We start from the raw sequence: 26970 nt of genomic DNA on the forward strand, positions 1-26970 counted from the left end.
GAAAGGAAGGCTTTTCAAATTACCATTTACTTTACGCTTGATGAAGTCGAGCTACAGCAAAGCTACCCCAGGGAGAAATCTAGTTTGGTTAGCTGAAGCCTCTTGGAAAAAGCAGTCTGAACTATGTAAGAAATGAACAAATTGACAAAGTACAAGTGATATGAAATTATGACAATATACCTGTAATACAACAAAAGTCACATTGCAGCAAAAAATACTATTCAATTGGCCCACTTGTTTATAGATTTAAAATAAATAATTAATAATGAATAAATTTCTTTAAAATACACATTTTAAAGAAAACTTCATTATTCATGAAGTTAAGGAACATCAGCTTTGGTTTTGTATATAGTGTCGATCAATCACACACCTACCCTCAGAAACTGGAGTACAGGTGAGGGTCTTGCACCAAGCAGGATTACTTAAACTAGGTAACTTCTAATATAGCTTGCAACAACTTCATTTATTAGATAGATAGATAGATAGATAGATAGATAGATAGATAGATAGTGGTGGATCGCGGTTCAAGAGCTCTGGGCTTTTATTTTGAAGTGCTGTTTCCTGCTGTAGAGTGAATGACTATTGGACAGCTACTTGACAGAGACAGCAAACAAACTTACCCCCATGGCCAAACACAAGTGTGATGCACAATGTCTTAAACTGTATTGACCTTGATCTAATGACTAATGAAGGAGAAATTTGGTCAGTTTGTGTCTATGATCGTTTCCCCCCTTTTGTAGTTATTTGTGTCTATTTGTAGTTCCTTTGCATCTCTTTGTGGCCCTTTTTATGTCTAGCTGGTCAGTATGTCTTAATCTGAGTGACTTTATGTGAAGGTCAGGAAGGGCCCCTGGGCCTGTGCCCTGTAGGCCCTTTTGGTGATTCATCCATGGGTTGAACTACCAGCAAGCTACCAGCAAGAATGTAGTTAAACCACTAGTTTAGATACGTGTAGTACACTACTCCTCAACGCTTTGACTTTCATTTATCTTGACTGTTAAGACGCGGCTCTTAGGCTGCGACGATGATGGGAGACTAGAGGACTGTACAAATAGTTAAAAGCTTATTTATCTACAAAATAACAATGAATAACCAAATTAACATGAAACAGACTGATTATGTCTGTAATCAGTCATGTCTGTGTGTGAGTGTGTGGAAATGTCTGCAGAAACCCAAAAGGACAGCAGCTGTGCCTAAGAAGAGGGAGGAGTCATTGATTATGTTGGAAGGTGGTGAGCTTTTACATCATGAACGACAACAGGACCAGGTGTGGCTCATGAGGTCGATGATGACCCTCTGCCTTGACCTGCCTGCTGTAACACAAAGAACACCCAGGAAACAGGCATACCAATTGGAGCAGAGGGGTCAGCACATGACCTTGAAAGCAGCAACTGAAAATCAATTAGATGAACAGTTCTTTCACTCATTGATCTCTCATGTAGTGCAGCACAACGAGCTGTGTGTCCATTGTATTGCTTGTGACAAAGCTTTTACACAAACCATCTTAAAAATAATGTGGGACAGTGGGTGGGAAATACTGTCCTGTACAGTGGATACATCCTTTACTACCTTTAATAAGAATGCAAACAGATGATGTGCTTAGTTTTATCCACCAGAGGGCGCTCTTGTCTTTTAACATCCAAACATGGTTCTACTTGTGTAACGCATCACTCCTCCCTCCTTAGAGGCCTGGAAACACTCTGATCAATAAAAGTACAGCCAAAACAATGAATCTGCCACTCTCTCTCTCTCACACACAGAGGGTCTTGAAATACAGCATGCATGAACCAACATCAGATTACAAGTTAAACAAACCTTTTCCTCTCAAGTGCAGACTTTCTCCTCTGCATAAATAACTTCCACATGTAGTCATATTTTCATGGGGTGTGACTGTAGTCTGGATGAATAGCACAAATGCCCCACGTGCATAGTAGCAGAGGGAGGGATGGGCACACACCCAGCAGACAAAATTGACAAACACTCCTTTTATTATGGAGACTAACCGCCTTTCTGTGATACAGTGCACTGAAAACTACACTAAGAAATTATTTTTAAATCTCATCTTAGATAATATTTTCTGTCAGGTCAAAAAACCAATATGCAGGATCATTTTAGTGATGTTATAGCAGACGCAGTGTAGTATATCATGAATACAGCTGACTGTCCCTGTGTGCTTAATGTACGTACGTGTGATGGTGCCGTCACAGTTACGCACGGAGCAAAGCAGCGCTGCTATTGGGAAATATTTTCAGGGCTGCTGGCCGCTGACGTGCCCTCCCATCCGCCTCACACCATCCTGCCAGCCAGAGGTTACAGCAGCCGGGATTACGCTCGCAAATATGTGATTTTGTACAAACACTACACACAGTTAGGTGTCTGACGTTTGCGCGCGGATATCTCCACCATCTCCCCGCTGGTGAATCGGAAATCCGCCGGAGCTGCTGCTGTATATCCAGGGTTTCTTCTTGTGGAGGTTGTTGGACGGGACAGCGGAGCATCGACTGAGGTGCGTCCGATAAGACAAGTTACAGTTTGATTTTTGGGGCAGCTGCCGCGTGTTTTCCTGCTTTATGTGTCACATAGGAGGCTTGGATGAAAATGTTTGTTAGATAACATGTTATTGTTGTTGTCAGGCCCGTGTTTGCCCTGAAATAACCCACGCTGCTCCACGTTATGGATGTGTAGTGTGTTATCATGCGATCCTTGCAGCGATCAAATTATTGTTATTATAATCTGGATGATATAACCAGGCCTGCTGTATCGTCCACTGTCCTCCATCAGGTCCCCCGGCGCATTGCTCAACCCCCCCATCCCAGCGATGCTGCCCTGCCTGCGGAGAGTCTTTCGGCCCGCCCTCTCTCTGAGAGCCGGGACTGGGTTGGCCACAGCCGGACTCAGCAAGCAGCAAACACCCGCCGTGGCGCGGTTCGCTTCGGAGCCTCCCATGTCCATGATGGTGCAGCGGTGTAACCTGGGCACACACCCGCTGAAGGAGCCCGTGGAGCCCCTCAACTCTCCCCGGGGAGCCAAGGAGTTTATTTATACTCTCCATCCGTCTGAGAGGACCTGTCTGCTGAGAGAGCTGCACAGGTTCGAGTCCATAGCCATAGCTCAAGGTAGGTGATGGGCGACATGGAAATATATTTACAGTTGGAAAACCAATTAAAATACAGATCAGGGATCCTTTTGAATTTTTAAGCCATACAAGTAATAAATAATCTTCAATATATATATATAACATAGCAGGTCACCTCCTATTCTTTATCAGAACATGCTTTATTAGATACTTAATAACTGATCACAATTGTTTTTGCATCGTCCATCATCAACAGTAGGTCATAGTGGACACCATAAGCAATTAAGTCTGTGGTCAGATGCTCATCTATCAGCGTACTCATCACTGACACAAGCAGCTCCAGGCTGTATTATGATGAAGTACACTAGTGTGATTGAGAGTAAAATGTAGGTAACATCCTGGTGGGTAATGGAAGTCGTAAAAAATTGTAGGTTGCAGCTGGAAGACTCTTATTAAAGTCTAGTTTTTCTATAAGATCGTATACAGTTCCACGAGGGACAGCTAACCCCTGTGTGCCATTTTGCAGCTGACCCTGATCTCTGACCTTTGACCTCCCTGAGAAGAAGGTCTATTGGCAAGGATCAATACAGCATCACACCATAACTGTAACTTTTATTCCCACAAGCATCACTCACACACTGTTTCAGTAGGAGATTACAGCAGTGGTTCCCAACTGGTGATTCATGGTCCATAAGTGGCTTGCAAACATGTCAGTACAGTACAGTGAATTTCTGGCACAGAGCTTTTATTTTGAAATGCCCCTTCCTTCTGTAGAGTGAGGAAAGCTACTTAGCCAAGACAGCAAACTAACTCGATGACATGGCCAAATGGAAGTATGGCACTCAATGTATTAAACTGTGTGGACCTTGATCTAATGACTAAGGAGAAATCTGACCCCGTGGCTGGACCATTTGGGTATCCCTCAGCACCTCAGCCTGTAGTTGTGCCTTTCAGATGATGTTTAAATACAGCATCAGATTACATCCCAAAGTGAGGCATTAATTGTTTTTCACAAAACATAAGAATGAAGTTATGATATTATAGGAGGAGCACGGTGGCTGTCCCACAGACACAGCGAAAAAAAAGGAAGTGGGTCGATCAATACCTCGACTGAAGCGAATAAAAAGAGGGAACGCAGGGAGACATGAGTGATGATGAAGATGCTCGGCAGTACACGAGGTTCTCTCTCGAGGAGTATGCTGCTCTGAGCTCCTGTCACCCTCTATATTTCTCTCCAGCTATAAAGCCTTAAAAATAGATCCTCATCTTTTTTTTTGTCTAATGGCTTGGTGTTTCCTCCCCGCCACATTATTGGATACTGGATTTAAACGAACAATGCAGATCTAGAGTTATTGAAAAATAGCTGGGAAACTTGATCAATACTCTTTTCACTTTGTCACAGAAGACATTGATAAAAAATATCAGAGCCACTGCACTGAGGCCTAGAATTGTGGATACAAGATTAAGTACTGTTACTGTGTACCTGCAGGGCTGCAGTGGAGTGAAAGAGTTTTCAGTGGAGCTTTGTTTACTGTAGTGTCTCATGATGGATAAATGATTCACGTGGGACTCCCTGTAGGGAAGCTTTAGATATCTCTGACCTCAGAAGATTTGAAGTCTCTCAATTCCTTTGCACCAGCAATGTGAAGCTAATGCTCTTATTTTAGATGTACTTTCTTGGTAGTTCACTAGCTTGACTCAGTGCACAGTACACCTGGCTCCTTTAAAGGGATAGTGCACCCAAGAATGAAAATTCACCCATTATCTACACACCCATATGCCAAGGGAGGCTCAGTTGAAGTTTTAGAGTCCTCACATCCCTTGCGGAGATCCAAGGGGAGAGGAGGTAGCAACACAACTCCACCTAATGCAGGCTGATGGCGCCCCAGATTAAAACGTCCAAAAACACATAATTGAAACCACAAAATATCTACACACTGCTCGTCCGTAGTGATCCAGGTGTCCTGAAGCCCCGACATAAAAAGTTGTTTGGAAATGTGAGGACTCTAAAACTTCACCTGAGCCTCCCTCTGCATATGGGTGAATAGATAATGGCTGAATTTTCATTTTGGGGTGCACTATCTTTTTAATAGAGACAATTTCAAACACAAGTACACAAATCAGCTTCACTATAACTTGCAGCATTCACAGACAAAACACTTGTCTTTAGCTAGACACATTTTCCCCACAAATGCAACATGCTAATGTTATTAGCACAAACCTATGGCATTTTACATTGTATAAATTAGCCTAGCAGCTAGCGGACTTTTCCTCTACTCATATGAAGCCAGGGACAACAGCAGCATTTAACAAAGGTAACGTTACAAAATTCTACTCCATTACAACTCACAAGGTTCACCGACAAAAACAACTGTCTTATACTAAACACGTTTTCCAAACACATGTAACATACTAACATTATTAGCACAAGCCTATGGCATTGTACATTGTAGAATTTCACCTAGCGACAAGTAGAGATTTCCTCTACTCGTATGAAGCCAGGATAAATCACACACAAGACTGAAAATGCTATTTTGTGGAGGTTTTATTGTCGTCACATTTTATTGATTCTTATCTGAAATTCAAGTAAATAAAAGCTCCATTTCCACTGAGGGAAATGGTTTCAGACAGCAGTTCTGCATCACCGTTACGCATAGTTACATTTCTGGGAAGGTGCATATGCCCTTAAATCCTTCATACTGGACCTTTAAGTCATATAGCATCCAGCTGCTGAATTTTGCGCGTACATGCATCAGTTGCTGTGAATAGTGTCCTGTGTGTACTGTTCCTTCTCATAGGCTCTGAATTTAACATTTAGCAACAACATACACAAATCACAGTGCAGACTGTCATTGTTAATATAAGCATGCCTTTGACAGTGTGGCTTGAAAAGTTGCATCTGTTTGGTTCAGTTGTTCTGCTTTTTAACTTTTTACCTCAGAGAAAGTTTTTCAGGAGGAAAAAAGCAAATGTTGCATTATTTTTCTATTTACTGGTGTCATTACTCACTCTATATGATCCTGCACCAGAAACATAAATATAACTGGGGAATGAGGAGGCATGCTGCTGTCAGCTATAGCAGGATGGTATTGATTCTTTACATGATTGATCAGGTCAGAACAGTCAGTCACTTCTCTGCGCTACACTAACACAGACAGGCGAGTGATGCTTCTGCAGACTGGCAGTAACCTTGGTGGTTATAGTAGTAATTTTAACAGTGATTGTAATGCTGAAAGTGGTGATTACAGTGGCAGTAAAGACAATGGCGAGGATTGTTAAGCCTGACAGTCATCTCACAGTGATATTGCTAAACAGACAAACAGTGCTGTTGTATTGACAAGTCCATCATATGTTATTGTGCTCACACCTTTAGTGATAATTACAGCACAATAATATTAGATCCTGTTCGATTCCAACAAAATTGTTTCCCCATTGCACAGAGGATATTAACTTGTTTTGAGGAGGAGGAAAAAAATCAATCGCCTGATTTGAAGTACCTCTCCCTTCTTCATTCCCACTCTGTATCCAGACTCTGGGGACAGAGGGAATTGTAGAAACTGCCCAACCCCTCATTACAAGGCATTTCAATAAGATTCTCCATGCTCTACGCTCCTAATAGGACATCATTATTTTCCTGTCGGATGTGGCTGATGATCCACATGCTGCGAGCCTTCTCCCCGTGCAATATCAGCATTGAGTAAATAGCAGCAAATCCCTCATGACACTCATGATGGAGGGTTTTATATCATACACTAAGGCTGCAAATGCAAAGGATTGTGCTCAGATTGGGCCACTGGAACAAGCTGCACATAGTCAGTAGAAAACCATAATTTCAGACCTCTAAGACCACTGAAATCCATTAGGCATAGAGTGACATGGATATAAATGGATTGACATTGCTAGGTTTATTTAGGAAAATCCACCACACATTCTTCATGCAAAGAGATAATGTGAGCTAGTGCACTGAGGTGACTGTATGCAGAGGACAGCTGCTTCCCTCTGCTCTCTCCTATGGGGCCTGCCTGGCTGGAGCTCACTGACATCCTCACCTTCACGCTATAAACCCCCTCAGGGATTGTCTTACCTACTGTATGTGCAGGGCTGCAGAGGAGCTGAATCAGTGGTTGCTGGACTGGTCGACACAGTGTTTCACCGACTTGGCAGCTCAGAGATTGATTTTTTTAGATGGGTGCTTATCAGCATCCATCATCATTCCACCCAGAGGCTGCATGACACCTGAAGCAGGGCCCTTATTTTCCTGGGGTTTACACGGAGGTTGGGCGCATGGTGAGAAAGCTGGATGTCTGCCTGTGGTTGGATATGCTGACATTTCTTTGTACTGGGCAGTCCTCGGGGTTAATGGAGTCTACTGCAGTGTGTCCATGCTGGCTGTAGCTATGTTTACTGAAAGAATTCATCTTTATTCTGTATTGTGGTCTTAGATTTATACATGTGCTGTGATAAGATGCCTGCCTGGACAATCAGTCAGTTTACTTGCTACTCTATTTTTTTGCCAGTGTATTGTTGGGCAGCTGTGCCTCTGGAGGAAGTTCAGTTAAATCCCCAGCTCTTTGAATCTGCGTGCCAAAGTACCCTTGGGCAAGATACTGAACCCAGAATTGTCCTAGGTGGCTGTGCCATCGGTTTGTGAGTGCATGTGAATGTTTAACTCATGAGCAGGTGGCACCTCCTATGGCAGCCTCAGCCAGCAGTGTATAAATGTGTGCGTGAGTGGGTGAATGTGACATGTGGTGTAAAAGCACTTTGAGTAGTTGAAAGACGAAAGAAATGCAAGTCCATTTACCATTTGTTTTGGTAAACATTTGGTTATTGGTCTGAGGTCTGATGTCTGATTTGGTGACCTCAGAATTGCATCTCTGTTTTTTGCAGATGATGTGGTTCTGTTGGCTTCATCACACTGTGACTGCCGGCATTTACTGGGGCGGTTTGCAGCCGAGTGTGAAGTGGTTGGGATGAGAGTCAGCACCTCTAAGTCTAAGACCATGGTTCTCTGCCAGAAATCGGTCGATTGCTCCGAGCGAGGGATTTCAAGTATCTCGGGGTCTTTTTCATGAGTGAGGGTAGGATGGAGTGTAAGATGGATCGGCGGTTTGGTGCAGCATCTGCAGTGATACGGGTGCTGTCCTGGACCGTCATGGTGAAGAGAGAGCTGAGCAGGAAGGCAAAGTTTTCAATTTACTGGTCCATCTATGTCCCAACCCTCACCTATGGTCATGAGCTCTGGGTACATACCGAAAGAATGAGGTCGCAGATACAAGCAGCCGAAATGAGTGTCCTCCATGGGGTGGCTGGGCTCAGCCTTAGAGATAGGGTAAGGAGCTCAGACATTCAGAGGGAAGTCGGAGTAGAGCCACTGCTCCTTTGCGTTGAAAGGGATCAGTTGAGGTGGTTCAGGCATCTGATCAGGAAGCCTCCTGGGCGCCTCCCGTTAGAGGTGTTCAGGGCACGTCAAACCAGTAGGAGGCCCCGGAGTAGACCCAGAACACACTGGAGGGATTACATATCTTATCTGGCCTAGGAACGCCTCGGGGTCCCCCAGGAGGAGCTGGAAAGCGTTGCTGGGGAGAGGGACATATGGAATACTTTGGTCAGCCTGCTGTCCCCATGACCTGACTCTGGATAAACCATTGAAAGTGGATGGATAGATAGATAGATAGATAGATAGATAGATACCAAACAACCCCCTCCACATCTGATTCATTGTTCGTAGCAGAGTGTGCTGGAAAAGGGGGTATTGGATCAGAGAGTGGATATGGGAAGGCTTTGTTAATATGCCTTTTCAGAGCTGAAAACTTCACTCAGCATTCTTTAGAAGTGATGGTACAGTCTGGGGTCAGCTTCACTTTGGGTCTTCTTTATTAATGTCAAACACAACTTTTGTGTTTACATTTTTTGGTGAAACAGATGAATGTTGCCAAGTCAGTACAATGTGAGGCAAACTGATGTTTCTTTTGCCTTTGCCAGTTTCCATGCCCAATTTAAAAAAAATATGTTTTTTTTACTTCTAAAACTGTATCTTTAAGACAAATATCCGCTAAGCATTTTAGACACAGAGACTTACAGCCAAGATACTTCCAAGGAATGGTTTGTTTGAGCGTAGACAAGGGAAAGGGTTAGAAAGACGCAAGTTCTAGAGAAGGTCGTACACAAGTACGTTCCCCTGTTCTGTTATTTGAGGTACATTTCAGACCTCTTGTACTGTTTTGAAATGACCCGTTCTCAGAGAACTAAGATGAGAGAAGTTGAGGAAAGCAAGGTGAGGTGGGAGTGCAGACACTCAGAGTGGATGAGGGCAGAGAGGACAGACAGGAAGAGAAAAGGATGATAGGGAGAGAAGTAAAAACTGTGAGGGAGCCTTCATAACTACGATTGGTGCAGAGCTACTCAGACATGTTTCATGAGAACATCAATACCAATTTCGTTCTTTCAGGACAATTTGCTCAATACTTTTTAGTTTGTTTGACTCAAGCCACAAAGCCAGACAGAACAAAAATGAGCTCATGATATCAACAAAGTTTCAGGTTATTATTAAAGACAATGAAGAGAATACCCATCAGGGATGTTTTGTGATTTATGTTATGACAGTTGAGAGAATAAAACTCACCCTCTGAACAAAAGCACAGCTGAAAACATTTGTGCCCTACAGCACAGTTAAAGTGTGGATCTTAATGGCTCATTGTCATGTTTGAGATGTCAGACGCTGTGTTTACATGCACAGTTAAGTCGAGCTATGGTTATAGCTCACCTAAGTCATATAATTGGACTACTGTCCTTGTCCCAGTGTTCAAGCATGGGAGGGGAATTTATCGACCAAAGTATGTGCCAGCTTCACTATGATAGGTGGCGATTAAAACTTGTTACTGTAGGGCCTTATTCCAGTGACATATTGCAAACTCCCATCCATGTTTTTTAAAATATTACAATCAGGAGAGACTTATCTTTATAGTAAAAAGAATATTTCTTAACATGTGTACATAAGAATGAAAATATGGAAAGTCTTTGGTGATTAGACCCCATAGAGATAATATGATTTAAGGAATGATGTATCCATAGTCGAATAGGGAACTCCCCCGGAGTCTAGACCCTGGTGGTGGTAGAGGCGGTGAAGATGAGATGAGAAGAAGATGGAGAAGTGCTGATGATCGGGATGAGTAGAGGAATGAGCCTTTGTTAAGCTTGTCCTGGACGCTGGATATGATGGCTGGAGGTCAACAGGATGGAGGAGGGCGCGGTGATTCTGCCTAAAATGACGGCTGACAGCAGCAGAAGAGAGAGCAGATTTAAAATTTTGCAGTAGTATCCTGATTGACTGATAGAGATCGTCGTGAAGTTTGATTGAATAACCAGAGGAGTGAAAGCCCATAGCCAGCTGATAAGATAAAGCGGTGGGAATGGGAGGGAGAGAATTGTGAATTGGTGAGCACAAAGAAAATCTCCCCGATTGAACTTTAGCTGAGCTGACACAGCATGAACTGTGTCTCCTTGGTCATCCAAAAATTCACAGCTCTATAGATTTCAGCATGCTGTTACCGGTTTCCTCTTCTGTTACGCATTTAATGCTATTTAACCTCGGGGTTAAGGCCTGGGGCGGAAACTGTGGAGCATGCGCAGAGCACCTAGGCCAGTTTGGTTGATTGCATACTCCCAATCACATTATCTGTGTGTGCTAGTCCAACTTTGAGAAATTCATTTGTACGATTTCAGTCAGACTAACATGTTTACGTGTATTTTAAAAGTTTGGTTTTAGTTGGACTAACACAATAAATTGACTTTCCAATGTCATGTAAATGTACAGAGTGATTACAAAATAATAAATATTTGAATTAGATACTACTACTACTATTTGAATTAGACCATCTACTCCTGGAACTGTGATATTCAGATCAAACTAAGACATGATTATGGAAATAAAAAGGCCTTATTGTAACTATGATGATGAAATATTATCTTCAGATTTACTCAGTAAACCAAATTACATCAAATTAATATACTAAGATTGTTATTTTCAAACCAAATGTTTGAAATCAACCATGGAGAATGGGACTGTGATGAGAATGGTAGTTAAAATATTAGTTTAAATGATACAATTAGCCTGAGGATTAATGTCGTCACTTTGTAGAGAGAAATTAAGACAAGATTTTGAGTAGAAGGAGAAGAGATGCAGCAGATACATGAACGAATAAGCAACCAGAGATCCTTCCGTTCCATCTGTGATCAGCAGTTACTGGGTGATTCAGCAACATCCACTACGCTAATGTGGTGTTCCCACAGGCCTGCTAGTGAAAAACAAAAATGTGAGAGGAGACGAGATAGAAGAATTTCCCCGTCATGGCTCGGAGGATGGAAGAGCCGAGGCACTGGTGAGGGAAAGTTAATTGGAGATGCAAAAAGAAAGGAGAAATAGCAGCGAGAGGACGGAGGATGTCTGGATGTTCTCTACGACTTGTTTTTTTTTTCACCTCGGTGACCCCTGGAGGCTGCAGCACAAAATCTTAGGGGCATAAACAAACCTGTTCTGCCTTTCATTTTCATCAAACAACCTGTCTTACATTTGTCTTAAAGTTTTGAATCCTTCTTCATCACCCTTTCCCTTTGAACAATGACCAGATTCAGCAGGTATAATGAATCCATGATCAAAGCTTCCATCTTCTTTCCTCCGGTTTGTCTGTTTCGAGGGGAGGCCCTTATATTTTCCGTGCTGAATGCATTGCTTTCATAGTGCCTGGTGATATTATACTCCACCTTTTATGTTGAAAGAGGAAGCTATATCCTCTCTCAGCACCTTTCAGATTATATAACCTTCGAAAGCCCATTTTCATTTCTTCATTCTGCATCAGCTCATGCTGTCTTATTGTCATGCTAATTCACACACACTGCTGCATAATGTCACTCCACGGTGACATTTACCCTGCTGTGACCCACGCACAAACACAAGTGACTCTCTTCAGTCAGAATTTTTTTAAAAAAAGTTGAGGCATCAGCACTGTTGAGCATTTGCAAAAAGCAACAGTGATTCCCACTGAATTAGAGTTAATAACATGCCAGACAGTCCGTTCTGTTGCTGCCCAGTGGAAGCTGTTGCTGTGACATTTGTCTGGTAATAAAACACACCATTCATCACACAGAGTGTAAACACGCTGTGTGTATTTATTGAGTGCAGTTTGCTGCCAACCACAGAGCAGCAGCCATTAATAACTAATCAGTCTCAGCGTGCCGAGGAGATTTCAGCCTGAGCGGTTTTACATTGGAAACTTTTCCAAATTGCTGTGGGTGCTGAACTTATTTGGCTTGTGACCCTACAAAAGATTTAGGTTAAATTATAACTGCTGTAGCTGATGCTGGAAAAAATATGAGCAGATGTCGATGATGATGAGTGAGTCTTTTTCCTTTAAAGGATATTATTTGATTGATTAGTCATACACTTGACCAAAACTGACAGTTTGTTAAGCCCAGTGTCCTCTTGATTACTATTAGACAGTGAGATTTCCAGTTTCTACATAGCAACTGTTAATTGTGCCAGCTGAAATGTCAGCTATCAGCAGCAGATTTTAGTAGCTGTATCTAGCTGATAAGCCCCACGAATTGATTTAAAACCTATCTCTGACAGTTTTAAAACAAGATCTTTGTCAGAAGGATCTTACATTATGTATTTAATGGCTACATATATCATACCATTGCTAATAAAATGCTCCCTGGCCTTTGCAGTAACTTCAGGTTAGGTTACTACTGTAGGTAAGGTCGGGCAGTATGGACCAAAGATCATATTGTATTTTTAGGCTAAATGGCATTACACAATATATATCTCTCTATTTCCCCATAAAACAATTCGTATATCCTATGAAAATGCATACACAACAGTTTGTGTAATATCCTACGAATTAGCGCCCCACGAATGATGGCACGTACTTAGCATAAGGTTACAGAGGTTAGGTTTAGGCAAGTTACTGTGGTTAGAATCACGATGATGATGTACCTTAAAATCACTCAAAGTTTACATTGTTCCAAACAAAGGTCTCCTGGGAGAAGTCCTGTATTTTGTGACCCATTCACCACCCCAACCTGCATCCTTCAGCAACTTCTTTATTCTTAACTTTCTGAGCTTTCATCAGTGCATTAGTCACATGATCGCAGTCTTTCCAAATACATGGGTTATAAACTAATTACCGGCTTGTTGTGTAGGAAATGTACAAATTTTGGTGCATTACTTTTCATAGGAAAGCGTACAAACTGCATGAGAACAGCCTGTTTTCCATTCAGTTAAATGTTCAGTTGTAAGTCAAAGCTATATGTGAGACGTCACAAGCACTTCCATTTAAAAAGACTGTGATCAAAATAAAATGCAAAGACAGTGTTTCTGTCACTGTTTGAAAGTACACATCTGCAAAGCAAGTCAATGATAAAATGTCTAAAATAAATAGCAGAGCTGTATGTTAACATTTTTTTGCACATAGCTTTGGTGCTACAGAGGTTGAAAGTTTTGTAGCACAGGCCACACAATTATAGCACAGGTACAAAAGTTTCAAGTAAAACCACTGTAGCTTGAGACTATTCAAATTCTCTGTGGTGGGAGGGAGTTTAAGATATCATTTTCCATGACCTATCAAATGAATATAATACTGCAAATTGCTGACATTGTTATTTATTTATTTAGTTGTTCATTATGCACATAAGGAGGAGAGAGAGACTCTGTCAACGTTTAATACGTCTTGAGCGTGAAATCTCTGTACCTTCACTGCACTGCATTTTTATTAACACATCTGTCACCTGCATTCAGGCAACACCAGCCTCCAGGCAGCTACCAGCAGTCGATAAACAGTCACAAGACACAAACAAACAGAAACCAGAACATCAAGAATATTATGAATATGGAAGCAACTGTGAAAAAAAAACAAAGTAGTAAAGGCAGCAACAGGGTTAAAAACAAAATCGTCCTGATAGGCAATTTGTGGAACAACAGAGATGCTGCCTGCAGTGAGCAGCCTGATGCAGTCCTAGAGGAAACAGGTAGCTGTGGAACCAGAGGAAGCACAGGTTGTGGCCCCAGTTGAACCACAGGCAGCTGTGGCCCAGCCAGTAGAACTGGAGAAGAGAGAAGCCCAGGCAGTAAACCCTTGGCTGAAATCTACTGGATCTGACCTCCAAAAGAGAAATCAGACCTACTGCTAGGTGTTTGAGCTGACTGAGTATCCCCAGCTGAAAAGGCTCAAAACAAGATTCCCCTACCTGTGAGGGCAGCTAAAAAGCATCAGCCAGTTGAGACCCCTTAGGAACCGAAGCTTGATGTGGCCCCTGAGGAACCACAGGTAGCTGTGGCCCAGACAACAGCAGTAATGAAGGTACTGCCCCAGGCCAGCAGCAGCCACTGATCCATTAAAGGATTTCTGTCTGCTGACAGGGGTAAAAAACGGCAGAGGCCACTAAGCTCGCGGTGGGAGAGATGAGTGGACTGCCAAACTCATAAGAGAGCAGGTGGCTTTGCTCACTAAGATGGAGCATCTGAAAGAAAAGCTCCAAATTCAGTCATTTCTGAATGCTGGGGCAAAAGTGAAACAGGAGACGCTGATCGAGGTCCTTCAGCTGTATTTAACTGACAGCGAGAACACAGGAAATGCAGTTCTCTGTGAAGTTATTAATCCGGAGGAAGCTCTTGAGAAAGAGACATCCCTGGACCACAGGAAGAAAACACCAGGCTGGTGAATGCACTGCAGGCAGAGGAGGACATAAAGAAGGAGATACGGCAGTGGGAGGAAGAAAAGTCCTGTTCCCTTCGATCTATAGACGAAAAACAGGCCCTGAAGCAGAACCACCAGAGATCTCTTGAGGGACAGAGTTGTCGATCTCGAGCAACAGATGGCCGAGATCGACAACAACCCTAAAAAGCGTTCTTTGAAGTAAGGGTCTGCCGGCTCTTCAGTAAAACCGGAGGGACCTCACTACCCTGCTCTCACCTCCTCTGCCAACAAATAAAAGAGATAAACTAAATAAAAAATAGAAACTGTATTTGAATGGTCTTTACTATTTTTCTCTACACTGAACACAACACTGTGTATTTATTTATTTTTTTATTAAAGATTTTATTTTTTTGGGCTTTTTTGCCTTTAATATACAGGACAGTGTGAAATGGGGAGACAGAGAGAGTGGGGGGACGACATGCAGCAAAGGGTTGCAAGCCAGAGTCGAACTCGCAACCGCTGCAGCGAGGCATCGCCTCTATACATGGGGCGCCGGCACTATCCACTATACTACCGACACCCCAACTCTGTGTATTTATAACATTAAACACAGAGCAGTGTTGGAGGAAAAGACATAAAAACTGTCCTGTATTTGCAGTTGTTTTTCTTCTAGTATTTCTCTCTGAATACTTAACATTCAACATTAATATTATACCTAAATCAGCTATAATAGCTGTTTTGGTAATATGAATGACAATGTGAGAGGCATCACTCACTTTGTGCTGTCTTGGAGTTTAATTTTGTAATAGTAGTCTATCACAAACTTGTCGAACTGATGGACTTATAGCCTATGGACTCGTACCCATGCTCATACCCTGTTTAAAGCATCATAGCTAGGTCAGCTTGCTTTAGAAAAAAAAAAGATTGTTGGTAGATTTGTAGAGGTGTGAAAAAGACGTTTAAATACGTGTTTTGTAAAATTACACATTCTCACGGTTACGACTCATACGATTTTACGATATTCCCTCAAAATATGATCATTTTGAGTCTCTGGTTATACTGTTTAAGATTTCCCATCTGGAAATTCTGATCTGCAACTTCTCTGTTTTGCTTCACTCTCTCAGCTCTCATAGGTAGGAAGCAAGTTAGCCAGGCATGGTTATGTTTGCAGTTTATATTAGAGCAGCTAAACGCGGTGTAATCCATCACACTTTTGCTCATTTGTTTCTTATTTTTGTAACACGTAAATAAAAAGACACAGCATTTCAAGCTGTTTAGGTGCACACTATCAATCTTGTTTGAGTCTGGAGGACACGACTGCAACATGTCAAGAAATCCAAATCTTGACAGGCCAGCCGTGCCTAGTTACAGTCAAACAGTAGTTTTTGATAGTCGTTGCTCAAAATGTGACCCTTGAAAAAATATCTTTATCTGGAATTAATCCCATGGTCACTTTTGCTCCTAGGGTTCTCTTGATCAAAGCAGTAAAAGATGGACTTTGTTTACGATGTCATATTGTGTGGGATCATGGGAGTTGTCCTCTCCACCACTGCTGAATGAAATTTGATGCGACTCAGGCAGAAATCAGGTTCACGCACAAGGGTCAGAGTTTTATTCCCATTACATTTAGTCATGTTTATTTATGTTTATTCACATCATTCTCTACTTGCACAATGTATGTATATCATCTGTTTACTCCCTGTCAATTCTACAACAACGTGGCCTTCACCTCCAACCTTAGTGATCACAGTGCTTTTTCATCCTCAAGTTAGTTAATTCACTTTCACAGTTAGCTTTGTACATATTGTTAATAGTTCCTTTGACAGAAACAGTATTCTTTACCTCGCAGAACACAAGGAATTACTGGTCTACCGCTGCCTCTGATTAGTTCTTTTGTTTGTGTTATTATGTGACTTTCGAAACCAAACTAATATGGCGTCTGCGGCAGTACGTTCATTAGCTTCTGTGTCCAGGTACTTCCTGTCTGCTTCTGTGTGCCGACCACCATCTAATACACATATGCAGTATTATATTCAATCTCAATGTGTCTTCACCTGTTTAGATAAAGGTTTGATAATAATAATAAAATAGCTCCATCTCCCACCTCTAAGCTCAAATCTTCTCAGCTAACACTCGCCTTACTGGCCATGCTTACACTGTCAATGTCAGCAGACAGCATGTGTGGGAGGGTAACCTACGTCAACACTGTTTGCTAATGACTGAATGGGAGTTTTCATTTGAAAAACTCAGGAAAGAATGCAGATGGACTCGCCCTTTAAGTTACATTGCAATCTGTTCACTCATTAGCAAGAACAAGCAATTAATACATGTAAAAACTTACTTACAAAACCTTAAAAAAAACATTGTATTTTTACATATTGTTTTTGCGAGGACAGTAAAAGACACTTTTCAGAAGTTTTGAATCTTTGTAAGAAGATACATTCAGGCCAAGTTTAACTTACGGGAAAAAAAAAAAAAAAATATATATATATATATGTATATATATATATATATATATATATAGCCCGGGATGTGACATTGTCTTCCAGTTTGCAATCTGGTGCCAATTAAAATTTTATGATTCAGAAGATAGCAAAGTGAGGAGGAAAATGACTGCATATGGCTCTTACGTAGACAGATGGATCAAGGCATGAATCAAATTACACAGGCACCACAGAAGCCCAGGTGATATTATTATGCGCAGCAGGACGTGTTTGATATTCAAGGTGGTGTTTGTTTTTGTGAGCCTGTCCATTCGATCATGAGGTCATGATCTTGAGCGCATAAGAGACAAGGATGGATCATTTTCTGTTTCTTTTTTCTTTTCACGGGACAATGTGACCTCCAGAGACAACACACACTCACTTCTTGTCACCTCCAGACTGTTTCCTCTGTCATCTCTTCTGCTCTGTTGTATCCTCACTTCGCTGTCTTTTTCCTCTTATCGCTCCCACACTCACTCTGTCCCTCCCTTTCACACTCCTATGAGATGTACCACTACACTACACACTACACATCATACCTCCCTGTTTTCTCCTTGGTTTGTACCTGGGCCTCCCATAGGCTTTTGTAACTGACCTTGCTACACAGTCAGATATCACCGCAGTCCCACAGGAAGTCAGCACTTTACAGTAGATATTAAGGTGAATATTTCCTCTCAAGGCCTATATTTACCACTTCCTAATACTTGCAGTTCTAACTTGGGAAAATACTAAGTTGCTTTCCTGGCTGGCCCTGCTGTTGCTGATGCTGGGGGTGTAACGTATAATCAGTTTTCAGAGCTTTTTTCTTTGCTGATTAGACATTTTTCAGGTTTGAATTTAGACAGGTTGTCCTTTGAGTCTGCTATGGTCAACTCCCTGTAAAGGTGGGTGTGCTTAAACTGATGAAATCCTGGTTTGTGCTGTACCAGTGTGGTTTCCAATATTCACATTTGGAAAACAGAATGTGCTGACCCAAGTCCCTGGCTTATGCAGCAAGTACAGTACAATATGTTCCTACCTTACCAGCAGTGTGGTGAAAAATGGAGACTGGTAGACATTTTTCACATGGCTGAAACCACCTGGAAATATTCACTGTATTCACATTCAACTCTGCGAATGATATCTTACAAAAATGCACATACAGCAGCTCGTATGATATCAAATTAGTGCCCTACAAATGGCCTTTTCACATTACATAGGTTAGGTTGAGGCAGGTAAAGTTACATAGGTTAGGTCAAAGAAAAGAAACGGGGGAAACATAACTCAAAGTTCAATTGATTTCACAAGGGACACGAACACTGGTCTCCAGGGGGAAAGTCCTGTGTTTGTTTTACCCATCCATCACCCCAACTTACCCACTTATGCAGACTGTAGTGACTACTATTAATGAAAAAAGCCACTAAGAGACTGAGTAGGCTTTTAGCTGTGTCAAAAGATGCGTTTATGATGATTTATTAAACAAACAACTGAGACAACTAATACAAAATGAGATTAAACGGTCAACAGAAAATATCGGAGCCACGCTCTTTGTCTACAAGCTGCCATGCCAGTGAATGAACAGGTAAAAGAAAGTGAAACCACACCCATCCCTGTGCCAATTACTACCAGAAGTGAAGTGACCAAAAGAACTTGTACGGCCTAACCAAATAATAAAGAGGTTAAATACATATTCTGGCTCCTACATGGACTTTCGGCCTTTATACCATTTCCTTCTCTACCCCAGTCAGCGCATTGGTAACATGATTGTAGCCTTCCTGATTACATGGGATATATATGAATTACTGGCTCATGATTGTGTGAGAGGAAGCCCTTCTGTGCGGAGTTTGCATGTTCTCCCCGTGTCAGCGTGGGTTTTCTCCGGGTACTACAGCTTCCTCCCACAGTTCAAAGACATGCAGCTTAGTTGGTGACTCTAAATTTTCCGTAGGTGTGAATGTGAGTGTGAATGGCTGTCTGTCTCTATGTGTCAGCCCTGTGATAATCTGGCAACCTGTCCAAAGTGTACCCCGCCTCTTGCCCAGTGTCAGCTGGGATAGGCTCCAGCTCCCCCATGACCCTCAAGAGGATAAGTGGTTATTGGATGGATGGATGATTGTGTGAGTTATATATTAACTGTGGTGCATTACTGTTTGTCAATAGACCCACGAACAGTGTATGAGAACAGCCTGAAATTTTTACAGCATAACAATTGCAAATATTTTGCAGAAGCTGTTTAGATTTGCAGTTAAACCTTGTAAACCTCGCCCTCAGTAAACAGCTTTCTCACAGCTGCTCTACCTGCCGCTGTTTATCAACCGAGACAGATTCAATGTAGTTTCTGCCACCGTTGGATTGTTTAAGCAATTTTCCCTGCCCTTGCTTTTTTACAGTAACATGCAGCATACTGATGCAGCCAAATAGAGTTCAGCCAACCATAAAAGTGTGAAGCTGTTTCGCACCAAACAGAAACAATAAAAGAAAACCAGGAAGACGGTCTGTACACACTTATACATACAGAGGTGCTGATTAGCCACATTGAGTGAAAACACCTGTGTATGTGTCTGTGTGTGTACCACTGGTGAGCAGGGGCTTTGATTTTACTGAGGCAATTTGATCACTAATTGACATCTAGGGGGCCAGGTGTGTGCAATTACCTGCAGTTAACCTGCATGGTTGATAGAACCCGCTTCACATGTGTCGCCAGGATTGGGAGCCATTACTGTGAACGAGAGGGCTGCTGCAGGATTTGGATCCACTCCAAACAAAAATGTAGTGAGCACTTACTGTAATGTAGGTGGAGTCTGTCTGTGCCAGAATTATCAGGGAATGAAAGTTAGTAATAAGAATGTGGTGTTATTACTAAGGCATGTTATTATTGCTTACCCATTCATGTGAAAAACATACTCTCCCAAAAACTTTATCTTTGTGTGTTACAAAATACTGCAGAGGAAGTGATTGCAAACTGCCTTTAGCCTGAGGCTCTCTGAGTTATTTTAAGCAGCCCATTGCTCAATTAAAAATATTTCTCTTTTACTCATCATCTTTTTTTTTAATCTCGTCCTTTGTTCGCACTGGCTGGGTGCCGGCTTTAAGACGGAGAGGAAACAAGGCTTCTTTCTTCTTTTCCTCCTGTCGCTCGTGGCTTGCCATTTGTCTGGGGGATATTTCCAAGGATTTATGGGTTGTTTTTTGTCTGTTTCTGTGCTTTGACTCAGGCCCTCCACAGCTGCCTTAATTGGCGCAGGGGGAATAGACGGGCGAACATATATTTATCTACCTGCCGTGTAGAACTCACTGAACTCACAGGGGAAAGAAGTACTTTGCTGAAATTTAAGTTTCACTCCAGTTTGTGTGGTGTCATGCCCCAGTGCTTTGCGTTTTCTTCTCACAGGTATAGAGTGACTAGTTAATCCTGGATTTACTGGCAACATTTTATTTTCCTTTCAGCAGATGGAGTTTTTAGTTGTGATGTGACCTTTAGAAGTCCTCCTTAGACATATAAGGGGTTAGTAAATGGGAGCACAAAAACAGAAATTAATAGGTTTCCTCCAAATGAGTGTTTAGAGGTGGACTCACTAACTTTGTTAGATACAAACAAATTTTAACGTGTATTGATTGCTTCCCATTAAGTTGTTCTTTCGTAACTATTCCCAGCAATTATTTTCTTCATCTAATCGCCCTTTCTAGAGCAAATTAATTTCAACCTCAAATTTATAAAACTTGCTGCAGCAAAAAGTCTGTCTCCCACAAATCTTTTCCCATTTCATGTTTACTAATGACTGCCCCTGCCGCCTTGACCCACATTCTGTGCTCTGCGAAACTCTGTTCTTCTCCGTCTCATAAATCAGAGGAGAATAGCAAAGCGCGGTGCGGTTGATGAATGGCTCTAGCCTTGTATCGCTCCTTCTGCTGCTGAACTCGTGTGCACATGCTGTCACATGCACCAGCACACGCACACACTCAATATACAGATAATATGATGATGATATAGATTGATACAGATAAACCAACTGATAAATACTTGCTTATACACTCACACACCATCTGTGTTGCATCAAACACACTCGTATAATGAGAATCCCTTTTTTGTGAGGAGGTGTGCTACCCAAAAATCAATAAAAACCCTGAGGTTAAAACAACGATGTTTCTAAGTCTACATTTGCTAGATAAAGCCCGAGAGACAGCACACTAACAGAAGCAGTCACACACACACACACACACACAAACTGCATCGCACTGCTGCACAGTACTGCGATGAAAACTGCCCCTGCAGATCTGCTGGTTTCTCCCACTGTACCACCACCAGCACCTGAATGTGCAGAAAACCTTATTGCCTCTATTTGTCATTTTCATTGACTGAATGGACCGACGGGGGTTTTTTCATCATAACTGAGCTTTGCTGAGAGAGAAGTCGGATTTTCGGTTCCTTCACAGACTTATCTCCTTTTTCCAAAACACTGTTCACTCTTCAATTTCATGCTGTACAGGCACCGAGGGACAACGTGCGGAATGAGCCATTTGTCACAGCAAAACAAAGACAGGAAAGTGTGACTCTTATGTTGGCTTTAAGCAATCACAGCTCAAAGCAGATTTGAGTATTAATGGTTGCCTCCTCAAATTGACTTCAGAACAGCAAGCAGCCGAGGAGAGAACAAAACAAGAAAGTGAAATGAAAAATTTAGGGGTAAAACCCAACCAAATAGCACTAAACTAAATGGGTGTAGAGAGTTACGACAACCAATAGGAGTGTATCATACAGACATACAGATAAAGCACATTAATGGTCAGATGATTAGACTTTTAGAATTAAGTAATCACATGAGCAAAACTAGCTTAAATCAATGCTAGCTGCATTTTGAAAATATATATTTTAGTTTTTGACCAGATACCTGCAACACTGGCAGTCCCATCAGTGTTTAGTGCCAACAATTAAATATAAGTATGCTAACATGGTAAACATTAGCATGTTAGCATTGCCACTGTGAGCATGTTAGCACAGTGACACCTGCATTTAGCTCAACGCACCGCTGTACAGCCTCAGAGTCACTAGCATGCTGTTCATGACTGTTACAGTGCATTCCAGTATCCATGCTACCATACTCTTAAGGATACCAGAAATATTTTGTATTTGTCAAATGCAGTGTGCTCAAAGTACCAGGATGTCTAACTGCGTCCATTTGCATTTTGCAGTATGCAGGCTAGCATGCCTTTCTGGCTGTTCTGACCCACAATCCTCTGCACAGAGAAAGATACGTCACATCGACTGAGCCGCAGAGAGATGAGAGCTTATTGAGAGCTGACAGAAGTCACAGTGACTACAATCAATCAACCAACCAATCAATCTATATTTGGGGCAGGCATCTATATGGGACCTTTAATTCCTTTCACACAAAACTGTTGCTCAGCAAAGATGGGAAATTATTTGCATAAAAATGAGGCTTCAAATAAGGTATTAATTATGAATCATTTATTTGATCTGGCTCCGACAGACAGCACATCAGAGAGAGAGTGACGACAACCGTTTCACAGCACCCTAGGGGTACAGCACCTGGCATATCAACACAACAGCACTTTATCCTGCCTAAAACAATATTCACCTGGATTCATTTTTCTGAAAAACACTTTTGATTCTTTTGATCAGTGAAACCATATGGACTGAAGGAATATGAATAACTTAAGGGTAATTGAGCAACGGACACATAATCTGACTTTATGACCATTTTTTTGTCTTCCTTGCCGATAGATTTGGATGAATTACTGTCTTCTTTGGTGCTTATGGTTATATTGGAATGCATGATCGAATCAGGTAGCTAGCACCCAAGATACAGCCAAGAACTTGTATAAAAATGAACTGCTTGGCAACCAGACCAGTCATTAATTTGAGACAGGCCTTTATTTGTTGAAATGTGCTACCACACTGGGCTGGTAAAAGGGACTGGATTTCCGGTACATACATCGCAAAGTAACAACAAAGGAGCTTTTCGGATTGACCTCCGCCTTGGTGAATGGTCTTTTGTTGCATCTCCAAGTTCACACCACGGATTGCGATGGATAAACAGTATGAGCAAGAGGGTCAAATTTCAGGACACAATGTTATAACAAAGTAGTCCAATTGTAGTATGTGTACTCCATGGACCAGAGTGTACTTCGTAAGGGAAGCTGCAGTACATACTGAAAGCAGTAAAAATAGCAATTCAGAACGCAGCATGAGCCTCGTCAATTTGTGTTTGCTTGTGTCAAAATGCTGCCTAAACACAGCCTTGTTTGCTTGTTAAAATCATTGGCTTGTTAAAAGACATTTGAGTATGGTTAACAGCCCTGTTGTAGGTTTTGATCATTTTGGCTGTGCGTAGTAAATGCTTCAGAGAATTGCTGTGTCTGACTTGGCAACGAACAGTGCCCAAATATTCTGTTTATCTGTAAACACAGTCTGTATCAGATGTGTGCTGTACGGGTGATCCTGCAGTAGGAAGATACAAGATAAGAGAATGTTTGAGAAGAATGAAACATTGCTGCCTTGGTATTTAATCATGCTCATGATTAGCTACTTATCACAGCCCATTAAATGTTTTCACCACTCCTGTCTGTTGGAATTGAATTCTTTTGAGACAGCAGCTCTGGGGGATTTAAGATACCATGCAATCAATACTTTATACTAGAGGAGTTCTGGGGGCAATAGACAGCCATGTCAGCTATCACAGCTCTAATAAATAGCTGGATGAAGCCCAGAGTATCGGGAGAGAAAAGTCTTCAAGGGACTCTGTTTTTCGTTAATGGGATTTTTCATGTGACTAGTGATGAGACGGTGACTCAGCTGCGTTTTCATTTGGCCCAATACTTTTTAAGTGATGGAAAAATATAGCGGGAACAGAGTTCTGATTTGAGCCACAATGATGTAATGCATTTCTTCTGTCATATAAAAATAGGACAAATGTGAACAATTTATCAACTGATCACATGCCTGTACTTTCATGTTGTTCAACAGTGTACAGCTATCTGCTGTCTGGGAAATAGGTGAGGGAAAACAGAAAAAAAGAAGAGTAGTTTCACTAGTTTTGTTTTTTAGTCTTGTAAAAAAAAAGTCACAAGTTTAACAACTACAGATGAGAATAATGTATAACATTTTATAACAGCACTATATTATAGAAGATGCACCCTGAGAGGAATGATCTGCTCTAGTGTTTCAATTTAACCTTAGTTAGGACCAATGTTAAAATACAACCCTGAAGGTAAGACATTTCTAATGGATGACCAGTTGCTATAATAACATTTAACTTTCCAGTCCATATGTATGGTGGCCTAGACTAGTCGTTCTCAACCAGGGGTATGGGGACCCCCAGGAGTGCTTGAGGGAGTTCCACTTGGTCCCCAGAAATATGGGGAATTGTTTAGTTTCACTTTGTAAGTCACTATAGACCTGCACCCAGTGTGAGTCATGAGAGTTTTAAGAGTGACTATTGATCATGGGTTTCACTTCCTCAACTGTAGTTGACTACTATAGAATTCTGGTCTTATCTGGTCATATCTAACAATGTACATCTTTTCTAATGGAGGTCCCTACAGTGAGGGTCCGTGATCTTATGTGTATCAATTTAGGGGGCCAGGACACGAAAAAGGTTTAGAACCACTGGCTTAAGGCAGATTTTTGTGCATCAGCTCTACGCAGAGCTGCACCGTAGCCTATGCACATGGCTTACGCCAGTGTGAGCATTTATACTTGGGCGGTGGTGTGTCTGTGTTTCTCAGAAGTTACACCTCCAAACCACTAGCTGGGGATGGGTTTTCTGTGAAGCGCTGTAAGGTTTAGTTGATTCAAAACACACATTAAACATGGCTTAATAGCGACAATTCCAAACACAAGTAGGGCTGTCAATCTTCCCCCAAAATCAGATTTGAATTTTTAATGTTTTTTTATGTTAAAAATTCAAATAATATTCGAATTTTTCCCTTGGTATAGGCTATAGCCTAGGCCTACCACTGCATTTTTATATTTTTTGTGTTATAATGACGTTATTTTAATATTTTGCATCACATGCAAAAGTGAGCGTCTCCGGCTTGTCAGCGCAGCGGTGTCGGTACCAACACAGCTGCGCAGCTGGAGACGTGTTGCTCCTCCTCACTTCAAGTCGCTGTCATTAACTTTTAACCTGCAAAGGCGGCAGTGCCGTAACATTGTAGGAATTTATGAAAGCCCTTGTGAACATTTCAATAGTTATGCATTAAAACAATATTTATTTGCAATTACTCTATTGAACGACCCCGAAGCATGAGCAAACGGGCTGTGTCACTTCGGATCAAAGAGATGCGCCCTGTCACTGTCAGCGCAGGGCTGGCAGGGCACACTCCGCTAAGAAGAGGAGAGGAGAGGAGAGGAGATGGATTGTAGGTCTGTTTGTAAACGGGGCTTCTCTGACAGTCATGTATTTCCCCAAAAAACATCTCTTAATGCACGGTAGAGCGCCGTTTTTTTTGTTGTTTTTTCAAAATATTCGAACCTTAGTTTCCAACTTCGAATATGCTTATTTTTACAATAATTCAAATTGTTTTAGAATAGCAAAGTTCGTTCTGACAGCCCTAAACACAAGTACACAAATTGGCTTCTGTAGAGCTTGCAGCATTCACAGACAAAGCACTTGTCTTTTGCTGGACACTTTTCTCCACAAATACATCATGCTAATGTTTTTAGCACAAGCCTGTGGCTTTTTGCATTGTATAAATTAGCCTAGCAGCTAGCGGACTTTTCCTCTACTCATATGAAGCCAGGATAGATCACACACAAGACTTATAATGCCATTTTGTGGAGGCCTTATTGTCTTCACAATTTATTGTTTCTTATCTGTAAAATAAAAGTAAACAAAAGCTTTGTTTCCACTGAGGGATATGGTTTCAGCTTAAAAAAATAGACAAGAGGTCTGCGTGGCTGGGACGTGTAGTAACATTCCGGAGAGTTGTTTGTCAGGCTACAGGGTAGAGTACGGGCTCGATAAGACTTAGACAAACCTATATCAGTTTGCCAAACCTTGTGCCAGAGAGGGCTTAGTGTATTCGGGTGTTCATATCCATCAAAAACTACAGCAGGTGATTCCTATAATTAATTCCTCTTGTCTGCCTGAATGTTAAATGCTATCCAATTAAAGTGCCAAGTTGATTAGAACTCTTGTATGTCTATGGGAAAAAAGGTTCTTACGAAGACTGGAGGGATCAGTCTTGTCCCAGGCATAAACAGGTTGTTTCTTACAGTTTAAGACAGGACATGTTCTTTGTGTGTTTCATTGGTTAGATTACATGAAAAGTACCACAGAAGGAACAAGAAAACAGGAACTGAGAAAGGCCCTATGTTACGTACAGTGCTCCGGGCACAGCACATGGTTTGACACCACCACCCTCGCCTTAGTGAATAACTAATTTGCTTCACATTTCTGTGGGATCAATCCATCCGGCAGTTATTGGAGATCGTTAGGAATCAACATACTGCCTTTTCCATACTGCTTCAAAGATACTGCTTTGTAAAGTCAGGACAAGGTTACAAAACATTTGTGAATCGATCCAGGTTCACTGTCACTGGTCATTAAGATATGACTATCCTTCAAAGCTGTTACATGCCTCGACTAAAACTCAGTTACTGACCATCCATTATTGTGGCTGATAAGGCTCATATCACAGCAGAACATTAATATGTGGCAGCAGCTACTAAGCAGTTTCTTTGTGGGAATTTCATAGTCATATTTTAATATGCTGT

General features: G+C 41.7%; 1 protein-coding gene across 1 annotated transcript in view; it reads left to right on the top strand.

The window, feature by feature from the left end:
* The first annotated feature begins 2366 nt into the window (after nucleotides 1-2366).
* Nucleotides 2367-26970, top strand: part of LOC117265260 (transmembrane protein 65-like) — a 58029-nt gene continuing 33425 nt past the window's right edge. The window contains exons 1-2 of the mRNA XM_033639650.2: nucleotides 2367-2506; nucleotides 2782-3116. Coding sequence (XP_033495541.1) covers nucleotides 2819-3116 — 298 coding nt within the window. The 5' untranslated portion in view covers nucleotides 2367-2506; nucleotides 2782-2818. The remainder of the gene's footprint in view (nucleotides 2507-2781; nucleotides 3117-26970) is intronic.

This window comes from Epinephelus lanceolatus, chromosome 10, assembly GCF_041903045.1.
Source record: "Epinephelus lanceolatus isolate andai-2023 chromosome 10, ASM4190304v1, whole genome shotgun sequence".
In the NCBI taxonomy this organism is placed as follows: domain Eukaryota; kingdom Metazoa; phylum Chordata; class Actinopteri; order Perciformes; family Serranidae; genus Epinephelus; species Epinephelus lanceolatus.